The sequence below is a fragment of the Vigna unguiculata genome, chromosome 10 (assembly GCF_004118075.2).
Source record: "Vigna unguiculata cultivar IT97K-499-35 chromosome 10, ASM411807v1, whole genome shotgun sequence".
NCBI classification, from domain to species: Eukaryota; Viridiplantae; Streptophyta; class Magnoliopsida; order Fabales; family Fabaceae; genus Vigna; species Vigna unguiculata.
This window is the reverse complement of record NC_040288.1, coordinates 33,495,548-33,513,223: the sequence shown is the minus strand read 5'-3', so window position 1 is coordinate 33,513,223 and position 17,676 is coordinate 33,495,548. Positions and strand designations below refer to the sequence as shown.

The 17,676-nt window shown below is 26.6% G+C and overlaps 2 protein-coding genes across 2 annotated transcripts; one reads left to right on the top strand and one right to left on the bottom strand.

The window, feature by feature from the left end:
- Positions 1-5,494: 5,494 nt before the first annotated feature.
- Positions 5,495-8,402, bottom strand: LOC114165571 (O-glucosyltransferase rumi homolog). Its single transcript, XM_028050159.1, has 6 exons — positions 8,325-8,402; positions 6,812-7,344; positions 6,528-6,720; positions 6,366-6,430; positions 6,069-6,279; positions 5,495-5,872 (listed from the first exon to the last, which is right to left on the bottom strand). Exons 1-6 carry the CDS (start codon positions 8,400-8,402, stop codon positions 5,528-5,530), a joined length of 1,425 nt encoding a protein of 474 aa, XP_027905960.1. The 3' UTR covers positions 5,495-5,527.
- Positions 8,403-11,031: 2,629 nt separating this feature from the next.
- Positions 11,032-12,648, top strand: LOC114166331 (28S ribosomal protein S33, mitochondrial). The gene is made up of 2 exons (XM_028051043.1): positions 11,032-11,308; positions 12,330-12,648. The coding sequence occupies exons 1-2, from the start codon at positions 11,100-11,102 to the stop codon at positions 12,418-12,420; spliced, it is 300 nt and encodes a 99-aa protein (XP_027906844.1). The 5' UTR covers positions 11,032-11,099; the 3' UTR covers positions 12,421-12,648.
- The last annotated feature ends 5,028 nt before the right edge of the window (positions 12,649-17,676 follow it).

The window sequence follows — 17,676 nt, the reverse complement described above, 5'->3', positions numbered from 1 at the left end:
TGTGTGTGTGTGTGTGTGTGTGTGTGGTGTGTGTGTGTGTGTGTGTGGTGTGTGTGTGTGTGTGTGTGTGTGTGTGTGTGTGTGTGTGTGTGTGTGTGTGTGTGTGTGTGTGTGTGTGTGTGTGTGTGTGTGTGTGTGTGTGTGTGTGTGTGTGTGTGTGTGTGTGTGTGTGTGTGTGTGTGTGTGTGTGTGTGTGTGTGTGTATTACATATATAAAAGGTTACTTAATAGATTATAAGTATTTTAATAATTTAAACGTGGACAAGGATATGATAATGATTAGTATTATGTAGGAGTAGCAAGCTAGCTCAGCCCATCTTTGTCAGTAAAAAATAGGTTAGGTTAGGTTGACTTACTACTAAAAAACGTACTAGAAACTACAAGCTGCCTTGCAATTTTTTTTTAAAACTTTTTTACTCCTTTTTTATTTTTTTTTATTTTTTCATTTTTATTATAAAATTGCATATATATATATATATATATATATATAAATAAATATTTAGAGTATATTTAATCATATAAATATTTTCTAAAATTTTAATTGATCAATTAATATTTTTAATTGGATAAATTAAAATAATTATTATATTTACATATTAAATTACTCTATTATAACTAATATTTGAAACTTAATTTTTAAGTGCCAATAATTTAAATTATAGTAATATTTACAATTATACAAAAATATAATATAAAGACTTAATTTTTTAATTTAAAAAAAAAATGGGCCAGCAGACTAAGGGTGAGTTGATCCACTAGTTTAACAAATTAGGTGGGTCAAAACAAAACGGTTTAACAAGTTAAAAATTCCAATCTGACTTGTCCTAATATAATTATAATTTGTCCACAAACAAATATTTAAAGAGAGTATTATATTGTTTCATCAATTTATTTATATTATATTAATTAGTGGAAGTGCATTAACATATATATGATTTTTATTAGACTAAAATGAAATAACTTTAAAAAATAGATAATCTTTTAAAATGTCGTTGAAGTGATTATATGAAAAAAAAGTAATGAAAAAACCATGTCTATTTTTGATAAGAAATATGAATTTTAAGTTCAATCCTATAAAATGAATTTGTAATATAAGGTATGTATCTAATTATATATTGTAAATTGTTCTTATTTATAGTCGATGTGGGATTCTTACCCCTCCCTTCTCACGTCGGGGCATACACCTCTTAAATGTAGGACTAGATATTAATAAATGGTCCAGTAACGGTTTGGTAACGTATAAAACAATACTCAACAAACATCAAATTTCATTAAGATAAGTAAATTTTAATGGATAACTCTTGTACCATATAACATTTAGCATTTATCCTCAACGTTTAGCGAAGAATTTTTAATAGATAAGTAATGTTGTTTCCCATTTTTAATTTTATTAAATATAATAAAATCATTTTTGTTTGACAAAGGATAAATAATCTAATTAATAAATGACAAAAAACTATTATAAAACACTAATTATTATACTATATAATCAAGAGTATCCTTACACATATAGTTACTATTTTCTTTTAGACTCACATTTTGAAGATCATTTTAGATAATTGAACCAAACATGTGAGATGTAAATCTATTTATAGAGACTTAATAGCACCCTCATTTGTATGAGCATGTGTGTATTACTATGGTTAATGGTTAATTTACTTTGGAGAGTCGCTTAAATCTTCTTCGTTATGCATATGTTCGGGTTGTCTCAACTAATAGAGAGATATCATTCACCTAACTTTTCGGAAATTTACATGTATTTATTAGGATATAAAATAAAAATAAAGTGAAATAAATTATAAATATTTTATTAAACACAACACAATATATAGTATTCTTAGTTTTTCAAAAACAACTTTAAACAACGATGTAATTTAATTTCAATAGCTATAACATATTCTTATAAGTTTTTTTTTAAATAATAATGTAAATAATTAAATTTTAACGGATGTATAATGGTATTGATTTGTAATATTCATTTTTTCTTTGATAACAGATTTGAAACAATATTTATTATAGTTTTATTTGAAAAGTTTTATGTTCAGTAAGTTTCCTTTATATTTGCTAAGTTCAGTTAATATAATACTTACTATTATCATTTTTACACAATAATTCGTATTTTACACTTATTAACTATAATATATATGGTTAAATTAAGTAACATGATTAAATATTTAAATAATATATTTATTAGATATAAATATAACTTTTAATTTTCTATTAGACACTATATTGAAATTGATTAATGTTAATATTCATAAAAGAGTTTAAATATTATTAAACATAATTAAAAATATTAACAATGTTAAAAATATTGTCAAGTGGCAGAATTCTAACCAATAATGGAAAATAAATTATTGTATATACATGAGCTTGTAATGAACAATATATCGTCATGGTTATCTTTCTTAACACGATATTATTGCAATCACTACACCACGTAACGTGAAAAAAAAATCACATGGAATTATTATTGTACTTTAATTAGTTATATTAAGTTAAAATATTAAACATATAGTTAAGTCAATATTAAGAATGAAAATTGTATCGAATTGAATAAAATTATTTTTATGTAACTGAATGCTATTATCTATTTTATATGTTCATTTATTGTATAGAGATAATGATGAAGTCAACATTACTCGAATTATAGAGTATATGAAAATTAGTGACAGTTTTTTGGGCTACACGATTTCATTCATTGCTTAAACCCCATCTAACCATCTATAAAATTATATTTGTCAAAACATTAAAAAAAATTGTTTTTTAATAAAACAAATTTTAAGTTATATTTATTAAATTAATAATTAATAATATTTACAAAAATTAAAATAACATGATTGAATATCAAAATATTAGATTTTTAACTTTGTCATTGCTTGCATTTTAATTTTCATTGTCTCCTTTAAATTATCATCGAAGTGATCTGGTTGGTGTCTAATATATATAAATAAAATATATAAATTCTTATTTTGAAGGTGAATGCACTTTTACGTATCAATTTTTCATATTCTTTATATTTGTGGTATTAATGTTATTTATTTTCTTATAACTGAAGAAACTGTGTGTGAGATCCGTCTTAGTGCAATGAAACTGGGGTTTCATTGAACACATTTTTCTTATTTTATTTTTATTAATATTATTCTTAGCCCAAGAGTCTAGGTTAATCGTGGTTTGACTAATCACATCTTAATTTCGTCATAAACAAAATATATAATTAACTTCGTTACTTAAAAGAGAAACAATTAACTCTCTTAGCACATGGCATGAAACAATAATTATTAAACCTTTATAAAAAAATTCATCTTCTTCTAGTCGTTAACAATGTCATTTTTTTTTTCACGGTAACATTTAAAAAAAAATTATACGAAAAAAATCACCAAATTTTATTTTATCGTTCTTTTTCTTTTTGGTGTTTTTCAAAAGAATGAAATCGGATAAGAAATTATATGTTTAATTGTTTTGAGAAAAATTGAGCGGTTTCTAGATATAAAAAATTTAGTTAAATGTTTAAATAATGTACTAAAATAATTTCTAGTGGTGCTTATTTCATTAAACAAACAAAATTATTGATGTGTAAAATTTAAGATGAAAAATTATAGTAGATTTCAGAATCTAATTGTATTTTTTTTTACTATTTTTCAAATTAAAGAGTTAGTGCGTATGACTTGTAATAAATCTAAAAAATATATGAATAATATTGTCTCTGATTGTTTGGTGTTGAAAATTTTCAATATTGAAACTGTGGAGAGTAGGGTGATTTTATTTATGGAAGTTCCATCTATTAATTGGCTTGAGTTAAATATTGATGATGCAACTAGGAGTTGTCCTAGTTTGACTTTATGGAATTTTTAGAGGAAGTTTAGGTGAATATGTGAGTACTTTTAAGACTTTTGTAGGGTACAAGTTTCTATTTATGTTGAGTTTATGTTGGCTCTTTATGCTTTGGAGCATGCTGGAAAGAGGGTTTTTAGGGCTTTGGTTAGAAAGTGATTTTTCTTTAGTTTGTCATGTTTTTTATGGATCAACGAGTGGTTCCTTCGAGTCTTATAGGAAGATGTCGTCAGTGTTTGCATTTTTGTACGTAGATGCTAGATGCAGTTCAGAGTTTCTCATGTTTTCTTTAAAGAAATCATTGTGTTGATAAATTAACTAATTTAATTTTTATTCATAGGTGGTTTAATATTTTATCTTCATATATTTATTTAGATTTTTTTTTATAATAGGTATATAGTTTGCAGATGTATAGTGAGGTATAAATTTTATCTTTGTATTCTTCTATTATTTTTTTAATGAATTTTTATGTGATGGTAAATGACTCATGAATTTTTGGATGTCAGCATAGCTGAAATGTCAATGATCACAGTAATGCCTAACATGATTTTATTTGGAAAAATTCTTTGGTGATCGCAAAAGTTTGTTTCTAAATTAAAATTATTGACAATCAATATTTTGTTGATAAAATGTTCATGGATACTGACGAATAGTAAAATTTCATCACTAAATAATGGCAGTTAGATAATTATATGTTGGTATTTACTTATTGTTGTCAAAGTTGTTGCCTCATCTCCTTTTCTTCTTATTCCTCTGCTTCTTCTTTTTTTCAACTATCTCTAATTAATTTATAATAAACATTTTATTAGATTTGATAGAAAAATTAATACCCATTTTACTAATAGATTTACCGAAAAACTAAAAAGAAAAATCTCTCTTTTAACGTAGACAAATTCAAACATGGACACAATTTGTGAACCCACGTTAAGCTGACTTATTAAAACATATTTTGCTTGCAAAGGAAGTTGATGGGAATTTTTTTAAAAAGTGTTACATGGTTTAAACCAACAATGGCAATGGATATCAGTTTTATCAAACTTATCAAGTAGAACAAATTTTAATTGTATTCTTATTAATAATAACTTTTCTTGATGAGCAAGTTATTACTATATCAACCAAACACTATTTTGTTTTTTAAGGAGTAATCAAAAATCAGAAACAAAAGAATCACTTTTTATAATATATATGATCAAATCATATGATTTTTTACCAATCCTCTAATTGGGTTAATATAATATCCAACTAATTCAGAAGCAAACAATATCAAGCATTGATATTTTCCTTTACTTTAATTTATCACCTCTCTTAAACATTACAAAATATGGTGTAATACCTAAGTTTTGTACAATCTTATAACAATACACAAGTCTATACCTCATCATTTAAAAAAAAAATCCTTAAATAACAGTCGATTTTAAAAATAAAAAATAATTAATTATTATAATACTTAATTTATATTGGTCTTTAAAATAATTATTACGAATAAAAAATTATTGATTTCAGAAAATTATATCCTATGAACTAAACCCTTAATATAAAATTAAAAAAAATGATGTTGTAAAGAATATGCAATCAAAATTTGATATATAGGTTGAATTTACACTACCTAACTGATAATGTGACATGCATTACGAATATTGCATGTCTGCAACAACTACATCTACATATAGAGTACAACACAATGAAGTGAGGTTTATTCCTTTATATTTATCGTCCTTGTCTTCACTTGTTTCAACAGATTTTGCTTCTTTTGCAGAAACTCATTCAAAGTTTCTGGTGTATAAGGAGGAGGAATTGAACATGGAGGTGTCTCACTTGGTGAAGTCACCATGGAATCAACAAAAAGACGTTTCTTCAAACCACGCACAGAACAAACCATACTTTCAGAGCAAGTTTCAACAGCTTCTGTAGGTATAGTTGGTTTGAATTTCATGAGCTTTGCATACTCATTTAACAGATGAAACATGTAATCATACACAAATTTCATCTTTAAATTCTCTACAACGTAGTTGGTTCCTCTTTGCCCAATCGCCTCTGCCTGCAATTAATTAAAATTGACAGTTCTTTAGAACATAATGGTAAAAGTTGTCAAAAATTCAAGAATGAAAGTATGAGTTGAAAGTGTATTGAATATAAATGAGAAAGTTAAGTTATATACAAGAAAAACAAATTAAGAGTAATTTGTTTAAAGCATAGAAATTAGTTAAAAAGAAATTAAGGAAGAGAGTGATTACAATATGAATGTGAGAATTTCCCCAATCCACTGCATACTTAATCTCTTCACACATGTTTCTGATGCTGATAGGCCAATAGTGTTGTAAAGGTAACATGTTTCTTGTAAAGAAGTCATAATACTTAGGCTCTATGAACATGGTCATGGAGTCGCATGCTATTATGTACTTTTCACTCACAGACCATGTAGCCCCTTCTGCGTAGATCTTGTATCTAAACAGTAAAAAACAAAACATGAACAAAGTTTCAAATTTAGAAAAGAAAAACTCGAGAAGATTATATGTTGAAAACATTAATACCTATAGGTACATTGATTTTCTAGTTTTGCGTTCTCGAAATGACTTGCTTTCTCAGCCTTCCATTGCTGAAAAGAAAAGAAAAAAGTTAGTTTCATCTTGAAGTAATCACTGCATTAATTTAACTAATTGACACAAAAAGGTTAGGGTTTATAAATTATTTACTATGCCATATATTCTTGCATTCCAATCATGGGTTTCTGTGGCATTGCACTTGCCTAGTTCTCCCCTGACATAGGACACTTTGGGGTTGCCCTTCCAAAAAGCATAGGGTACCCTATCTTTCCATTTCACTATTTTGTTGCCTTCTTGTATATTATGTAATGTTGCTTCCCATGGTCTTATGTTAAGCTCAGCCCTAGTAAGAAAAAAAAAACGATAAAATTATGACATTTTTTCTCTACATAGACCTAACAAAAACAAATATGAGTAGGCAATAGAAACTTTACCAACCCCAGAAGGTCCAATCAGGGAAGACAATATCATGTGAATTATCATTTCCACAGTAATGGAAGACAGGTGGAGGTGAAATTTGTGTTTCTGGGAAATCTTGTTTGTTCACCACAGTCTTGTCTCCACATTGAAACATTAGCTCCAAATCTGGTACTTTTCCTGGATACAACCTTAGGAGTTGCAAAATTCCCCATATTGTGAACGTATCTCTTGTTTGAAACACTTTGCCATGCTTTTCTACGTAAGCTTTTCCATTTACAATTACAAGCCTAATATGTGAAATGTTTTTGCCTCTTTCAACCATTTCCCTTGTGATTCCTGTACTCTTCCATGGTTTTAGATCTTCATGAATCCATCTAAAATATTCTGGACATGATGTTGGTTGTGAATCATCTTCAAACTCAATGTTTGTTGGATAGTACGATGAACATGTTTTTGCTGAGTTCCCATCAGAACAACTAATTGAGAATTGATTTTGTTGGTTATTGAATATAATAATTCTCCTAAGAGTAGTGCTTCCTATTCTGGACTGAAAAACAAAAGGTAAAACGATTATATATGTATATATAAAAGTTTTAATATTTATATTAAGTGCTATATAAGTATATCTTTGTGCTATAGTAATACACATTTTACCCTTCTATAAAAAATTGTGTACTTTATGCAGAGTAAAGAAAAATAATGATATATATAAAATTTTATTGAAACAAAATTATATAAAAACCTCCTTTAAATTATTAATTATACATGTATATTATTAGACTAATGGTCGGATAGTTGTGTTTATTTTTATAAGATTGTTGAAGTATTATTTTCTTGGAATGTATTTTTAATGGAAATGAGTGAAGTATAATGTTGCATGTCACCATCGATTTCTAGAACTTTTTATAATTTGTAAAATTATTTCCAACAACTATTTAATGGAATTTTTAAAATCTATATATGGAAATCCGTAAAGAAAATTATTTCTTGCAAATTAAAGTATTAATCGTACATTACTATAATCAACTATGAAAGCATTTGTATGTAGAAAAGAATACATTTTGATTGTATTAACATTAATAACTAAAAACAAACAAGAAGAAATAGCATTTTTTAAATTTTATTCACTTCAAAATATTACTAAGAAAGTAACATCATTTAATTATTATTTTATTATTATACGTTCAGTGCAAATTAGAATCCCAAAAGGAGTTCCTCTTTCTTAAGCAAACACCATTAACATGCATCAAGCCTCCCATTTGTATTATATTCATCACTCATTATACATTTTCTTCTGTCCTAAACATGATCCGAAAATCGTTAATAATAAATTGAGATTTGAAGAGGGTAGCAAAATGATGAATTTCAGGGTAAAAATTACACGAATTCTTATGAAACACCACACCAAAGAATAACAACAATTTGTATGTGGATCATAAAAACAGAGAAAGAGATAAATAACGCAAAAAAGAGGATCGAATTTAAACATATTGAAGAAAGATAGATTGATGATGAAGAAAAACTTACAAGATCAATTTCGAGAATGAAAGAGCTTGCAACAAAAAGAACCAAGACGATGATGGAGACGAAAATCCATTTGGTCATTGTGGTAAACAACTCATAGCCACGGTGATGAAATGAGAGATATTAGCCCTAGAATTCTAGAAGCTGTTGTTGTTTAGTATTAGTAATTAGTAATAACTAACTGCACCTTATTCAGGGAATGCTGTGCCAATTGCATGACGCAACTATACTTCGCTCATTGCCTTTCGGATGGAAGACTAATTTTAAGGGGTATACTATGTATAGTATATTTTGTTAGCTTAACCAAACAGATTAATTAAGACACTGAAATTATGTTAATTAACTTATTTTTTATATTTTAAATTATTTAATTGGAGAGTATTTAGTAGAAATGGGATGTTTATTTTTCTTCGTTTTCCTCTTACACCTTACTACAAATAGAATCTGGACGATGACGATCATTGAAATAGAATATGAAGGTTTGTAATGAAGAATTAAGAAGATTGTTTTAACATTTATTATTATGTCTGAGTAAATAAGACTAGAGTATGAAGAGATCATGGAAAATGTATGGAAAGAAGGATTATAAATTCCTAATAGTCGTGGTTTCAATCCTCTTACTAACAATTTGAGAAATAAAGTTGGTTTGATAAGTTTATAAAAGAGAATGAAAGAGATTGTAGATTCAACTCTTTCCACCGACAAAAACTAACAATTAATGTAATGTAAGGATCAATTAAGGTATCAATCCAAGTAAATGATGAGTGATTGGAGAGTGTGAAATCTGAATTATACATAGAATAATGGGGGAATGTGAAATAATACTTTAAACAACACTATAACAGTCCTTAAATGCTCTGCATATGATAAATGAACCAATATCTAAAACTCTAATTAAACCCCGACAGAATGCATGGTTTGTGAATGGTTTCACTTCAATCTCTAGAATGAATTATAATGCATGAAAATCATGTAAGAATGCATCAAATGTATTGAAAAATGATAATAAACCTATTATGAACTTTAAAACTACCTAAAACAATGCAGGGATGCTAAAACTCGAAGTGTTTGATAAAATGATTAAGAGAAAACTGAGTATTCACAAGGTGTTTGACAAAATTCCTAAGAACTAACAATGTGAATTATGAAAAAAGAATGGTTGGAACAAATTTAAATCACTAAAATAATGCATGAAATGAATGCATGACTGGAAAATAATGCAGAATTCACTAAATCACACTTAAAACTGAATCTGGCAGCAAAAGTTCTTAAACTAGCATGACAGCATCAGCTTGGCAGTAAAGTATATTGTGGGAGATGTGATGCTGAATGTGTTTATATGATGTGATATGGATGGAATCATGGTATTAACATGGAAAAAAGTTTGATACAGTACTAATTGAACATTAAAACTGAAATTTATCAAAAATAACAAGTGCATAATTTAAGTTCCTAAAACTAACCAACTAGAAAACCTTACTAAATGTAAGAATTGGAAAAGTGAGAAATGTGTAATTGAGTTTAGGGGCATGAATATATAATGTGGAAACAATCACGAAAACTATAACCAAAACAGGATTTAAGTAGCAGGAACTAAAAATCTATATTTAAACCAAAAGTAGAACAAAGTGGTGTAAGAGTAACGAATCTAAACTGTCAAGTAAACAAGGAAGAGTAGATGATTCTGACAAAGGAAACAAATCTGAATTCATTGAGACTTGAGTACAAAATTTACAAAAACAGGAGTTGAAGGTTGGAATGCACCAATGAAGATATTGTCCCTTCTCCAAACTTAAGAGAAATGAAGAACAAAAGATGGAGTTGGAATTTGGAACGCCCCAAAGATATTGTCCCCTCCCAACTTCAAAGAAAAATGAAGAAAGTTTCAACTAAAAAAAAAAGCTTCTAAACATACCTAAGAATCCTGAAAAGATTTGACTTTATGGTCACCAAATGTTATGCAAATCCTCCCTTCATGTTATTTTTGATGTGTGAAAATATATTTAGGTTTAAATATTTCAAAATATTCTTTATCTTATTAATTAATAAATATGTTATTTTTTTAAAATAATTCTTTGATTTGTTTGACCTTTTTGATAATTTTTATTAGATTTTTAAAATTTTTTTATTTATTTTCATTTCCCTTTTACTACACAATTAACTAATTAATATATATATATATATATATATATATATATATATATATATATATATATATATTAAAAATTATGCTACTTTTTAAGATTTTTTTCATGTCTTTTTTTATTATATTCTATAGGTTAAGCTACTAATTATTATTATTTTTACTGTTTTAGTTCACACAAGGAAAAGAATGCTATAATGATACACACTTTGAAGTATGTAATAAAAATATTTTTCATATAGAAACTTATGACTTTATTTGAACCTACTAGGTGGCATCTATATATGACTTTATTTAAATTTAACTGACTTTTTAAATTTAATCATGTTTTTAAATTTATCTATTTTTTAAATTAAATAAATAAAAATTATGAACTTAATAAATAAATAAAATTTTATGAAAAAATTATTTATATTTATTTTATAATTATAATTTCATTATGTTTTATTATAAAAATGTAAACATGTGCATGTTTTTTCACTATTAATACAAAAATTTCATGACAGGGTACTATTAGAAATATATATTTTCAAGGGGTTAAAATGTGATTAGGCACAAAATGATCCCACTAAACCCCGTGGTCTCCATCTCATTCCTTTTCAGTTCTGAGACGCATAGAGACTCAGAAAACGAAGATGGCTTTGAAGAAGATGTTGGCTGCAGCGATCAATCAAGGAGTGCCGGAAGCACGAGCAAGGATCTTCGGCCACCAATTGAATCCCTCCGGCAAGAAATCTCCGCACAAGATTCTCCGCATGAAGCTCTTCGGTGAAAAAGTCGCTCAGTGGTACCCTCATGACATCAATAAAGACGACCCTCTTGTCATGGCTCGTCAAGAACAAGAGTATTCTCTCTCACAGCTCTATCTCACTTTGTTATCCATCGTAATTTGCTTGCACGCGCCCGCATGGGAATGCCCACCATCTGTTTGTGTTTATGCCTCTCTGATGGTGTTATTCCGTTTTGGTTATTTCTCTAGTTTCCTGTGGTTTTGTAGCATGTGAGAGTTTATGGGGTTTTCTTATCTTGATTAATGAATGCAACGGTATTATCAAGTTTTTTTTTTTTTTTCTGTTGAGGGTTTTGGTATGGAGTTTTTGTCATTCTGTGTTTCCTTTAATCCGAGTAGATGGGAAAATATGTTTGCACGTTTGATTGGACGGGTTATCAACTTTAGATGTTCTGCATTTGGTATGAATTCCAAAATTTGTTGACACATGACAAATGTCTGCAACTACTTTTATTATTAGCTGAAATTGATTAAGAAGTATAAGTTTTATGTAGGTTTCGCACTTAGTCTTCACCTTGATTTTTAACTTTTATATTAACAGTGAGAAATATGTTAGAAGGAATGAGTTAAAGAGTGTCTTGTCAACACCCCTCTTCTTCTCTGAATACCTGGATATTATTAGTCTATTGTTTTGTTGGTGCGATTGTTTCCACTCTGAAGGTGAAATTTTACCATCTAAAATTTGGTCCATTTTGTATATATGTTTGTCACTCCTGTGCATTGTATGCCTTTGAACTTGGTTTACAGCTTTTCAAAATAGAAATGTAGAAACTGCAGGTCTGATGCAAACTATATTATGTTTAAGCAACCTTAGAAATAAACTTTATACTGAAGATGGTGATGGCTGATGACTATGTCTGTTAAGTTTGAGTTAGTAGAACCTATTTCTTTCTGATGTGAAAACTTGATATTTAAATCAGGTGATGTTTGTTTTTGATTTTCATGTGAATATGACTATGTTGTCTTGCATCAAGTTGTACAAGTCTGTTAATGTTACAGTCAGAATCTCTGGTCACTTCACATGTTACATAGACTTCCACTGATTCAGCATCATTTGTTATGTTGTTCTTTCTAGACGTCTATCCAAGCTTGAAATGTTGAAGCGACGAGGAAAAGGACCACCAAAGAAGGGCCAAGGAAGGCGTGCTGCCAAACGCAACAAGTAAATGAAACTTTCACCAGTCACTGGAATCTTATTGTGGACACTCTTTTGAGTTAAAGACAATTAGCAGTTAATGTGATAACACCATGAATTTAGAATTTAACTTTTGTTATCAGATTGTAAACCCAAGCATTTGAGAATTCAAACCTAATTTGGTTGAAGTCTGTGTCCTCTGTGTGCAATTAAATTTTCTGAAATTGCTTGCAAGAATGCAACCTAAGATTACAAAGTAGCCATATTTTCTTATTGACTTTGATACTATATCCTATCTCATATTTATCACATCTCATAAGTTTTGAGAAATTCACTGAAAACATCTTCTTCCACTTTTTAAAACGAAATCCACTAATACATTTTTAAGTAATTTATAAATTCAATTACCAAGTATAATTTAATTAAATAATATATAAAAATAATAAATAGCAAAAGTTAAATAAAAACAGAATTATCTTATATTATTTGTTTATTTATAATTTTAAAAGTTTTTATTTCATTATTATTATTATTTAAATTAGTTAACTATTAAACTTAATTTATATACTTAAATCACTTAATCTAAAAAATTATTAAAATATATTATAATTTATATTGTACAACGTAAAATTTACTCTAAAAGGTAAAATTGATTCTATTGATGTTAGATAAATTTAAAATATATATTTACTTTTTTAGTTTATAAATTAATTTTTTTTCCTAAAATTCTTCTTCATCCCTGTGCACAAGCTAGCAGTCTTAAACATAGAAAAAAAAAATTCTATTATAATTTTTAAAATGGAATCCATTATAATTTTTTAAAAGTAATCCATCTATAATTTATTCTCTCCAACGCATTGTTATGTAAAATGGAAAGCTAGAAAAACCTTATTTAAATAATTATACAGACAGAAAATATTATTAAAATAAATTTAAAATTTTATGATATTTATAGATTTTTTCATAAACTCTTGATACTCAACTCCAAATATCCTGAATTTTGAATCTGTAAAGTTACAAAGGAGGAGGTTTAATGACTAATGTTGTTCCATATATAACATAATTAAATTATATTTTTAATCCAAAATTTTATATCAATATACATATTTAAGTTAATTCAAAATCAAAACATTATTTTTTAATCACTAATATTGTTCATAATCTTAATTAAAAATTTGTACCAAAACAAATTAATTAATTTTCAATTGTTAATATTGTTCAACGTCATATATTTAAATTATAACCGTACTAAACAATTTATCAAAATAGATTATTTTTAACTGTGAATGTTGCTCAACACATCAAATCAATTTAAACTATAATATAAATCCTAAATTTTATATCACATTAGATAATTTTGAATTGTTATTGTTGTAACACCCAAAATAATAGAACAAAATTACCGATTAGAATTTTATACGGTTACTATTCAAAAAGTAATTTAAATTCAAATTCAGTGAGTTAAAAGAAAGTAATAACTATAGAGTTTTTCTAAAGATAACAAGTAGCAAAATGCTAACTAAGGTCTAAACGTTGCACTGTCATTGTCAGGGAAGTCAATACTTAAATCATCATCTGCTCATACCAAATATTGGAATATTGGTGATTATTGCAAAAGAACAACATCAAACATTGGTGATCATTGCAAAAGAAGAAAAACAAGACAAGAAACACACACAAGAAAGGGTAAGCTAATATAAAAACAAATGTTTCATTAATCATAAATCAAATCATATTAGGGAGCTGAGTAATTCACACCATTATAAGCAACAAGCCACGTAGAAGACTCATTAGACTCGGTTATCCGGATAACCAACATTTTAGAAGTTTTGGCACTTACCATGGATAACCCCCCCCCCCACACACACACACAAGATTAATCCTATACAGGTTCCTAGAACTACAAATGGTTCTTCCAACCACAACCTATAAACTTTCAAATTATGAGTCCCTACATCAATGCACACCAAAACACACATACTTTAAAAGGATTTACCTTAAAAATCCATTCATCACTCTCAATTCACAGTTAAATAAGTCTCATACATTATATATCATCAATATACAACACATATCCATTAACAAGGTCATCATCATTATGTAACACAATTCACAGTTTCATACATCATTAAATTCCAAAAGTTTATATCATTCTCACACATTCACATAATCATCAAGTAATTTACACAATAACTTAACAACACTACTATATATGTGTGTGTGTGTGTGTGCAAATCGGTTTGGGGTTTTAAAAATAAAACCGCAACTTGTACAAAATTGCAATATGTTCTTACATTCAAATCAAAGATAATTGAATCAATAACTTAATACAAAAAGAATCAATCCAATTGGATACCTATACAAAAAAGTTATGCACTACGCAAGTGACAAAGGTCAAAGCTTGTCAATAACCTAATTTACGGAAACCTTACAAGAAAAATTGCTCTCACTATATACTTTAAAACAAAGATTACAACGGTCAAAACAAAGCATCATATGTCTAGGACTTGCTGTAAAAATTTCAGATCGATCTGACGGTTATCGAAGAAGGAATTCAAAATTTTTCGAGATGACTCAGAGCTGGAAAATCCACTCATCCAAAGAAAATTATTCGCCCAACGAGGAAAACTCTCTGTCAAAATTAGTTTTAGCACTCGCTAAGCGAGCCGTTTACTCACCTAGCAAGTCTGCACGAACAAAAGCTCAAAATTTGTAGTTTTGCCGCTGCCCAACATACTAGAGCAACCAAACTCAATTATACCGAGTTAGAAATAATCCAAAACCAGTTACAACCTCTAAATAAAACAAATGTATCTCCATGAATATGCATTCAACAAAACACCCAAATTTTCCAAGCAATCAAATTATAATTCAATTCCATCATTATTATACATTTTATACAAATAAGTTACAAGATAATAATTATTTTAAATTTTATACAAATATGTTACTAAGTTATAAGATAATAATTATTTTAAATTTTAGGACTTTATATTTAGGTTAAAATATACATTTGGTCCCTATTTTTGTTCAGTTTTGTCATTTTAGTCATAATATTGTTTTTTTATCAATCAGGTCCCAATTTTTGTCAATTTTGTTCAATTTGATCATTTTTTGCTAACATCGTTTAAATAATTAACAGTGTTAAACAATTTGATCCATATTTTCGTTCAGTTTTGTCGTTTTAGTCCTAATATTGGTTTTTTTATCAATCAAGTCATAATTTTCGTCAATTTTGTTCAATTTGGTCCTTTCTTACTAACGTTGTTTACAATATACATTTGGTCCCTATTTTCGTTCAATTTTGTCATTTTAGTACTAATATTGTTTTTTTATGAATTAAGTCTCAATTTTCATCAATTTTGTTCGATTTGGTCATTTTTTTGCTAACGTCGTTTAAATAATTAACGGTGTTGAACAATGATTGTCACATGTCACTTCAGGATTATTTTTGTTTTTTTTTAAATGTCTACATGTCAACCCAAACGAATACCACGTGTAATGTTTTATATTCAATTTAGTCTCTATGTTTGTTATTTTTATTCAATTTGATCATAATTTTGTTTAAAATTGAGCAATTGTATCCTCTCCAGATTGATATCAAATTAAATTTTTATATAAATGTTATAATTATGCTTTTGTTAAAATTCACATTTTTATTAAATATTTTTTGTTTAAGATTACAATTAGTTTAAAATTATATCTAAAATTTTAAGATTAGTCATCATCCTTAAAATTCTCGTTCTAATATTAAACTAATTGTAACCCTAAACCAAAATATTTAATAAAAATGTGAATTTTAACAAAAACATCATTATAACATTTATATAAAAATTAAATTTGATATTAACATCATCTTAAAAAATTTTGGACTAAATTGAACAAAAATAACGAATATTGAACCAAATCGAATATAAAATATTGACTTTGACATGTGACACGTTATAGGTTAACACATGGACATTTTTTGAAAAATAAATAAAAAGTTAAAATGTTAAATAAATAAATGAATAAAAAACAAAAAAAAAAAAACATGAAATGACATCGTTACTACTCATAACCGTTAATTATTTGAATCTCATTAAAGAATAGTAAATTAAAAAAATTAATAATATGACTAAAATAATAAAGTTTGAACCATATATATATATATATATATATATATATATATATATATATATATATATATATATATATATATATATATTTTAACCTTCCACTTAGTAAAACATGAGTATCCAAAATCCTTCACTTTAAAAGCTTTGCGAGGTGTTTGGGAGGCCAAAACCACTACTTCCAAGAACAAATTAATCTTTTGTTGCAATGCTTAAAATATTATGAAATCATTTCGATGAAAAAATTAAAAGTTAAACGTTTAATAAAAAATAATTAAATGTATAAAAAGCAATAAATATATTGTATTTAATGAATATAACACTCAATATAAAAAATTTAATTAATGGAATTTAATATAAACAATCTTTAACTATTCTAATGTTAATGTTACTTTTGAAATATTTTTATATTTAAACTTATATGCACTATCTCCAATAAATATAACGGAAATGTTTAAAAATTTGAGCGTTAAACAAACTTTACTAACATTCTTCGTGTCGTGACTGTGAAAATAAAATATATAATTTTAATTATATTTGTATAATAGATTGGAAATAGTCAAAGAGAAGATGAAGAGAATGGAGATATTTCTTTAAAAAAACGTTGCTTATTTCATAAAGTATTTAATATATCTGAATACTTTTATAATGTTTTCTAGCAATAGAGTATCATGAGCATTTGTATCTTGTATATATAAAATTAAGGTTTTTTAAGTTTTAATTCTCTTATAAACTTTGGAATTTTTAATTAAGTTTTATTATATTTTTTTATTGAAAATTCAAAATTTCCAAATCATAAAATTTTACATTTCTTAATATTCGAAGATACATAAACAAATTGATCGATAAGATAAGAATTACATCACTCATTAAAAAATTATAAAAATTTTGAATGCTCAATAAAAAAAATAACAAAAAGTTGAGTTAAAAATACTTAAATTTTTAAGGAATTTATAACTTAATTATACTTAAATTTTATATAAAAATTCAAATATTTGATACTATGTAATAAAGTATAAAATGTATTATATTTAGTAAATATAACATTTACTATACAAAATTAATTGTGTATAATATCTAATAAAAATTATAACTTCACATCTTCATTCGTTATGAGAAGAAATTTCTCCATCATGTTATTAAATAGTAATTGTAACTTAAAATTGAACTTT

Coding starts and splice junctions, on each gene's coding strand:
- LOC114165571 (XM_028050159.1), bottom strand. CDS start 8,402: ATGACCAAATGGATTTTCGTCTCCATCATCGTCTTGGTTCTTTTTGTT. Junction 6,431..6,527: donor ATGCAAGAATATATGGCATA/GTAAATAATTTA, acceptor TTTTCTTTTCAG/CAATGGAAGGCTGAGAAAGC. Junction 5,873..6,068: donor GAAATTCTCACATTCATATT/GTAATCACTCTC, acceptor AATTAATTGCAG/GCAGAGGCGATTGGGCAAAG.
- LOC114166331 (XM_028051043.1), top strand. CDS start 11,100: ATGGCTTTGAAGAAGATGTTGGCTGCAGCGATCAATCAAGGAGTGCCG. Junction 11,309..12,329: donor ATGGCTCGTCAAGAACAAGA/GTATTCTCTCTC, acceptor TGTTCTTTCTAG/ACGTCTATCCAAGCTTGAAA.